At 36.7% G+C, this 8,720-nt stretch overlaps 1 protein-coding gene across 1 annotated transcript; it reads right to left on the reverse strand.

Annotated features, from left to right (window-relative positions):
- Positions 1-4,970: 4,970 nt before the first annotated feature.
- On the reverse strand, positions 4,971-6,647 carry LOC106610932 (oligodendrocyte transcription factor 3-like). The gene has a single exon (XM_014210621.3). The coding sequence runs from the start codon at positions 6,451-6,453 to the stop codon at positions 5,704-5,706; it is 750 nt and encodes a 249-aa protein (XP_014066096.1). The 5' UTR covers positions 6,454-6,647; the 3' UTR covers positions 4,971-5,703.
- Between the last annotated feature and the right edge of the window lie 2,073 nt (positions 6,648-8,720).

Genomic DNA, 8,720 nt, shown 5'->3' on the forward strand with positions numbered 1-8,720 from the left:
AATCAAATGGCTACACAGACTAAAGCCCCCCCCCCCCTTCTAAGCTGCTGCTACACTCTGTTATTATTTATGCATAGTTACTTTAATAACTCTACCTACATGTACATATTACCTCAATTACCTCGACACCAGTGCCCCCCCACATTGACTCTGTACCGGTACCCCCTGTATATAGCCTCGCTATTGATGTTTTACTGCTGCTCTTTAATTATTGGTTATTTTTATCTCTTTCTTTTTTTTTGTATTTTCTTAAAACTGCATTGTTGTTTAAGGGCTTGTAAGTAAGCATTTCACTGTAAGGTTGTTGTATTCTGTTGTATTCTGCGCATGTGACTAATACAATTTCATTTGATTTTGATTTGATTGCTGTGGGGTAAGTAAATAAAGTAAGCTGAGCCATATTTTTGGTCATTGTCTCTCAGGATAAATGGATTGCTTTTATCAATAAAATTAAATATATTTTTGGTGTACTGCCCCTTTATACGGCACTAGTTTTTACCAAATGAATATGGCAAAATGTATATTTTCTTCAAAATTCAGAAAAATAAATGATACAATGATCATATCATATTAAATCAGCTTTTTAGTACTAATGTGGATTGTACTTTGGAGAAAAACTACACAAGGGAAGATGTATGTTGTTGTTCATGCAAATTGCCAGTAATTTAACTGGTTATCTTTTATTTCAGACAACAGTTCAAGAATGTTAAGATGAGAAATATGTTTCTATTTTGCCATGATTGTTGCTTTTTCCAACAGTTTTTTCTTGTTGGTAATCCAAATATGTTGGTAGGTTGAGGGTTAAACATCACATCTGGGTCTGAGTGAAAGTTGACTCCAGGTAGTTGCTTCTCAAGGATAATCACACAATATGTTTGAAATGTATTCATGATTCAATTCTTTATTATATACAGTACAATGGTCAGATTATCCATATGAGTCCAATATATTTTCTGGAAACATTTACAAAATGTGCATGCACGTGAACTCACAATTTGGAGAACGGGCAATGTTACTACTTATAGTGCAGTAACGATGGTAGAACGGCACATATTATGAACTACATCATAAAGTATGTCTAGAAAATTACAGCAGGCATATAGTATCAATGGATATCATTAATATCACCATTTTAAGAAGCCTGTGCAGACCAACGGATTAAGGTAAGCACATTTTGCTGGCACATTTTTCTCACACCACTGTTCTTATTCTGCATGATAATTGACCATGTTTCATGATCATTAGATTATTGCCAGGCAACGTTCTTCCCTGGCACAATCTTTAGAACAACATATTGAAACGCTTCTTCTTGATGGGGCATTGCAACCATCGATATAAACCCCATCTGGCATGGACAGTCTAACCGTAACTGTTTGTATCCTTAAGACAAAGTGTAAAATTAACAAACTCCCCCTTTCACTCTCCCAACCTACAGCACTATGAGGAAAGAATTTGAGCTTTCCAATGACAAAGTTACAAAAGGCTTACTGGCTCATTTACATGCTCGAAGAATGGCAACTGAATGCATAATCTTTTGCGTTTAGGATCCTGTAATCCCAACCAGTCTTCTGATGTGTTTCGTTCCCCATTCCCCCAGGAACAATTCACTTGTAATCTCCACAAACACAATCTGTTTATGCCTATCTGATCTGCAATGCGCCGGTGAAAGGACTCAAGGGACCTGCCAAAGCGTTTTCTGATCCCATGGAGGTTCATGTAGCATTTGTTTTAGGACTCAACAGTTCGATAACATCCCATCGAATTATGAAATCATTTATTAAGCACATTGTATGATCAGAAATATGTCGTATTAGTAATGTATTTGTTTAAAATATACAGATTTAGGATCTTAATTTGACCACTTTTTGGTTACTGAGAATGTTCCTGCACTGCAGGAATTCCTAACTTGTCGTGTATTCAAGTTTTAAAAAGGCTTCCAAAGTTTGTAATTTCCACTTTGAAAATTCAGACTTGATTTGACCTAATAAAAAATGTTTCAACCCAAACAACGATATCCATTCATTATAATCCACATAATAATTCACATTTCATATTGCTGCAGGATTATTCTCCTGCTGTAGCTAACTGGCTCAAATTAAGATCCTACATCTGTAGGCCTATAGGACATTTAAATATATTTACATATACTAAACAAAAATATAAACTCAAAATGTAAAGTGTTGGTCCCATGTTTTAAGAGCTGAAATAAAATATCCAAGGAATGTTCCATTTGCACAAAATGCTTGTTTCTCTCAAATGTTGTGCAAAATGTTGTTAGTGTGAGCATTTCTCCTTTGCCAAATAATCCATCCACCTGACAGGTGTGGCATATCAAGAAACTGATTAAAAAGCATGATCATTACACAGGTTCACCTTGTGCTGGGGACAATAAAAGGCCACTCATTTTAGAGAATTTGGCAGTATGTCCAACCGGCCTCACAACTGCAGACCACATGTAACCACGCCAGCCCAGGACCTCCACATTCGGCTTCTTCATCTGCAGAATCGTCTGAGACCAGCCACCCGGGCAGCTAATGAAACTGAGGAGTATTTCTGTCTGTAATAAAGCCCTTTTGTGGGAAAAACTCATTCTGATTTGCTGGGCCTGGCTCCCCAGTGGGTGGGCCTGGCTCCCAAGTGGATGGGCCTATGCCCTCCTGGGCCCACCCATGGCTGCACCCTTGCCCAGTCATGGGAAATCCATAGATTAAGGCCTAATGAATTTCTTTAAATTGAGTGATTTTCTTAAATTAACTGAAATTGTTGTTATTGTTATATTAAGACTTTACCTAATATCAACCGTTGGAAGTGTGGGTGGTGTTGGCTAGTTTAGGATACATGCCATGCTAATGTTGACAAGTTGGAGACATATTATTTTGGGAAAGTTAAGCCTAAAATGTAGGCCTATTGTGCATTATTCTTCATTATCGGGTGTTTAGATCAATGCTCTCTCTAAACATTTCTGTCAACACAAAAAAATCACTATATAATGCATGAGGATTTTGTATAATTCATTCTATAAAAATAGTTTCTCGGTAGGCTACATACAGTATATATAGATCAATGTCAATAATGTCTCAAATGTGGATTCTGATGGGATCAATACATTTATGCTAGTCAGGTCTAATAAGATGCTTATGTTTTTCTTAATTATGTTACGATAACTATTACATCTTATATATATATATATATATATATATAGTGTAGAAAACTCCAAAGGCAATCAAGGACTATGCCCACACATTTTCTGCAGAGACTGCCAGACTGCCAGATAACCAAGTGGTGTTAGTTAACCACTGGCCAGATAACCACTGCCAGATAACCACTGCCAGATAACCACTGGTGTTAGTTGCTACATCAAAACTCTCCTAACCTCCATTGGTTGTAATGTGTATTCAGAACTACTTCTGAACCCGTGAAATGTAGTGGACGTTCATACAACAGATTATAATAGGCCCACTTGTAAATATTACTAACTGCACTGGATATTATATTGCCAACCTGAAAAACAAATACTTTGCTCACACCTCACCACAATGAATTAACAGAAACAAATAAAAGTTAGCAAGTATCCTATTATGTTAAGCAGTCATTAGGCCTACCTCTTATGTGGATCTAAAATATCTATAGACTGTCTACAAACATTTTATATAGTCTAGATAAGTTAGGTCTACATAGTTACATAATTATTAAAAAGTTACATTAAAATTCAGGCATTATTGACATACTGCATGATTCCAATCACTCAAGGACTCCATAGGCTACTAGATCTAACCTATATTTAAACTTGGCTTTAAATCTATGAATAAATAGCCAAACCTATATGTAGACATGGCTTTAAATCTATGAATAAATAACCAAACTTATATTTAGACTTGGCTTTAAATCTATGAATAAATAAGCAACATATATTTAGACTTGGCTTTAAATCTATGAATAAATAACCAAACTTATATTTAGACTTGGCTTTAAATCTATGAATAAATAAGCAACATATATTTAGACTTGGCTTTAAATCTATGAATAAATAAGCAACATATATGTACACTTGGCTTTAAATCTATGATTAAATAAGCAACATATATTTAGACTTGGCTTTAAATCTATGAATAAATAACAAAACCCATATGTAGACATTGCTTTAAATCTATGAATAAATAATCAAACTCATATTTAGACTTGGCTTTAAATCTATGAATAAATAAGCAACATATATTTAGACTTGGCTTTAAATCTATGAATAAATAACCAAACTTATATTTAGACTTGGCTTTAAATCTATGAATAAATAAGCAACATATATTTAGACTTGGCTTTAAATCTATGAATAAATAACCAAATGTGTATTTAGACATGGCTTTAAATCTATGTATAAATAACCAAACGTATATTTAGACTTTAAATCTATGAATAAATAACCAAATGTATATTTACACTTGGTTTTAAATCTATGAATAAATAACCAAACTTATATTTAGACTTGGCTTTAAATCTATGAATAAATAAGCAACATATATTTAGACTTGGCTTTAAATCTATGAATAAATAACCAAATGTGTATTTAGACATGGCTTTAAATCTATGTATAAATAACCAAACGTATATTTAGACTTTAAATCTATGAATAAATAACCAAATGTATATATACACTTGGTTTTAAATCTATGAATAAATAACCAAACGTGTATTTAGACTTGACTTTAAATCTATGAATAAATAAGCAACATATATTTAGACTTGGCTTTAAATCTATGAATAAATAACCAAACGTGTATTTAGACTTGACTTTAAATCTATGAATAAATAAGCAACATATATTTAGACTTGGCTTTACATCTACGAATAAATAAGCAGACATATATTTAGACTTTAAATCTATGAATAAATAATCCACAGGAATAAATGTCCTTAATTGAGGCTATGTTAGATACATCCTGACATGGTATGGACAGGCAATGCAGCATACATGGTTCATTATATCAGTTTTATTGACATTTCATCCAGGAACACTGGGCAATAATAAATATTTCATTAGTCATCAATACAAAAATAAAGACGCGGGGTCTCCGGACATAAAACATTATTTCCAGCAAAACAATCATGCAGCCATGCTAAAGAAGTTCAACATATGGACAATACGCCACCGCAAAGCTAAAAGTATTTTCTGAATTCTATGGAGTCATCAAGAGCCATATAAGTTCAACCTTTCCGAACTTAATATATAAATCATACAATTTTCATACACTGTAGAATGCGATTTCACCATCCTTGTTACAAGGAAAGGGCATTCTTCACTTTCACAAATGATGCCAAAACAAACATATTAAATCTACTTGCAACTTTTTTCACCCTTTCGGGTGAGCAAGTATTTTGTGCTACGATCAGCTTCAGTGCTCCAAACATGAGGTCCTATTCAGACATCTCCAGCTTAATGCTTTAGGTTTTTTTTCACAGAGCGTCTTGTAAGAAACATATTTACATAGCGTGAATGCATCTCTGGTGACACCAAATGAACAGCTACATTTTTACCGTGAAAAAAGTATTTTCACAGGGTCTTTGTTACAAGGAGGAATACTTTACGGTTCTCATACGCAAAACAAATAAACAGACATACAATGCATGCATGGAGGTCAATTCTTCATGTCCAATTCATAATTTACTGTACTGTACATCTTGACACCATTCTGTATCGGATGTCCCGAATTACTTCATCACATCCTTGTTTCCGTTCGTAAGTCTCGTCAGTCCCGCTGAACTGATAGGAATATGAGGGGGTGGAGGTACTTGGCATATGGGGCACGGGCATGGTAAACCTGCCCAGTGTTGGAAGCCGCTGCCGAGCTGAAGAGGGTGTGCAGGGGCACTCTTCATTAAGGAGTGAGGCGCTCGGATGGAGGTAAGTCCAGGTAAAGTGGTGGTGAGGGTAGAGGATGTGGACGAGGACAGCGCGCTCCCGAGCAGCGGATGCACCTGATGCGCCGGGTTGCCAGAGTGCCCGCTCACTGTCCCGCAGTGGAACGCAGAATGATGTCCGCCGTAGATTTCTCCAACCAGCCTTTTCATCTCGTCCATGGAGCTGTTGAGCATCAGGATGTAGTTTCTGGCGAGCAGGAGAGTGGCAATCTTCGACAGCTTTCTCACAGACGGGCCGTGTGCGTAAGGCATAACTTCCCGGAGGCCGTCCATCGCCAGGTTCAAGTCGTGCATCCTCTTGCGCTCTCGCCCGTTGATTTTCAGCCTTAGATGCTGAATCTCTTGCTCGGTCACCTGCTTCTTGAGTTTGTACTTGCTCCCGCCAGATGACGTCTTTTCCCCGTGCCTGGAAAGGTGCTCGCTCGTCATCTTCTGGAGGAGTTCGTTCTGCGCCGAGGACACTGAACTGAGGTGGTCTCTGAGATACATCCCATCCATGTCTGGTGAGGAAGATCTGCTCGAGCTGGAGTCGGAATGCATTTTATTAGCTCGGTTTGGGTAGGAGGTCGCTGCTTCCCTCTATCTCTGCCTCTATTTTTAAGTCACACTCGATCACCTGCTTCTGTCGTTTGAGTTTGGTCCTCTTTTTGGGATGGAGGTCTATGAGGGCATGAATGGACGCACTGGGCTTGTTGGCCGTATAGCTGCGCGTAATCTTATCCCGCGGGTGCACCTCTTCTTGCTCTGTGGTGGGGTAAAAGACTGCTCCGAGTATTTATAGTGCGGTTGAGAAGGGGAACAAAAGGAACCCTCCTATTGATAATAATGGTCTTGTTAGGATGACGTCCCCATTATACAGGGCGGTGTGCTTTGACTGTCCCATTGACCAAAGGGACATCTATTCCTATTAATTCTAATGCCACCGCGGGGGGAACACTTCAATCCTGGATAATCTGAACCAAGACAACTTGAAAACACTGCTTTCTAGAAATAATAACGAGTTAGTCTGAAATTATTGTTTCATCAGCTTCACTTTGTAATGTATTTTTGTAACGCTTTTATTAAAACTGTTTATCACTCAAATTCTGGAAAACTTAGAGTGGTGTAACGTAGTCATGCATCGTGTTTTAGTGATTGCGTGTATGGGATCGGCTACTATATTATCTGCTTCGCTAGAAAATGTCCATCCACAATTGAACTTTGTCGTGCTGTCGAGAGAAGGGGAATAACATTGATGACCAACCAGCGTGATCTTTGTGCACGAGCAGCAGCATATTATATATTCCCTAACACCATATTAATAGCCTAATAAGAATATATTTGTATTTATTATTTATTTAACCTTTATTTAGCTAACTAATAAGAAAATCGATTCAAAGTCTACTCAGCCTCATGACGTTTCAGCTTAATCAGCAATGAACCTGAACTTCGTGAAAAGATATTGATTTAGAATTTGATAAAATAAAAATAAGGTAGCCTCTCACACTCCTTTTACATCAATTAGATAAAATAATATATACGATGCTATCACTATAACGTGCTATAATGTGCACTTTATTTGTTAATTCATTCATTATCAGATCTTGTATGAGAACTTATATTCTTTTGACCTAAATTGACAAATTTGGTGTCTCTCACTGTTCTCAGCCATGCAGGAATCCACATAACATTGGCTATATGTTCTCTGCTGATTGTAGTGTTATACAATGTCCTTCCGCCCTAAGTACACACCTGCCATAACATGACATTCAGATTGGATAGGAATTTATTCTACCATCACAATTATAGGCCACGTATGACATCCAAAAATAGTTATCCCGATCAGAGGCCAAGCTGGAGGCCAAGCTGGAACTGGAATGGGCCAGGAGGAATGATGCACCACTGCAACAGAATAGGCTATGACATTTCCAATCAAAAACTACATGTGCTTTCCGTTTAGTTATACACATTTTTCACACAAATAGACGTAGTGCATTTTTTTTATTAAATAGAGGATTTTCTATTATGTTGAAAATATGTTTGAATTGATTATGACAACCACAACTATTCTTCTTATTATTACAATGTTATTTCATTAGCCTGTAGTTAGTGCTTTCATTCTTGTTGCTACAAATATAGACGTAGGCCTACTTTTTTAACCGCTAAACATTTCATTACGGGGCTTACTACATTTGGAGGTTAAATTAGACCCCCTCCAGAATGGAAACCAAACCGACTTGAAGATCAATTGTCCAAATATAGCATCGCAACCCGGATTTCCTCAGGTGGTTGGTTTTAGTAGGCCTGTACTCTACGTGTGCATAGCCTACTGATATTACATTAGGCCTAAATATTTATTCTTTTATTTCTTTTATTTGTACTTAACCTTTATTTAAGTAGGCAAATCAGTTAAGGACAAATTCTTATTTACAATGACGGCCTGCCAAAAGGCAAAGTCCTCCTGCGCGGGCAGGGGCTGATATATTGCTCATGTGAACATGTGGTAGAACTTTATAGCATATTTTGCCACCATTCCGAACGTTGAATTGTGTATAGTTTAAATTAAATATCTGTTCAATTCATACAGAACATTATCTATTTTTTTCTAAAAGTTTTATTGGGCTAGCTATAGGCCATTTCATTTGGCTGCTTGTTTAGTTGCTGTAAGTACGTCATTTAAATGAGTCTACAAAGGAATCTCAGTCCTTTTATCAGATAACTTTCTGGGAATATAATGTCTCCTCATAATAATGTTTCATTTGTGATGAGTTTCAGCAGTATTGTGATGGACGTCGATCAATTCATAAAACAGAAAACATGAACTAAAT

The sequence above is a fragment of the Salmo salar genome, chromosome 28 (assembly GCF_965601325.2).
Source record: "Salmo salar chromosome 28, fSalSal1, whole genome shotgun sequence".
In the NCBI taxonomy this organism is placed as follows: domain Eukaryota; kingdom Metazoa; phylum Chordata; class Actinopteri; order Salmoniformes; family Salmonidae; genus Salmo; species Salmo salar.

What these genes read in the sequence shown, in the direction of transcription:
- LOC106610932 (XM_014210621.3), bottom strand. Translation starts at nt 6,453, where the DNA reads ATGCATTCCGACTCCAGCTCGAGCAGATCTTCCTCACCAGACATGGAT.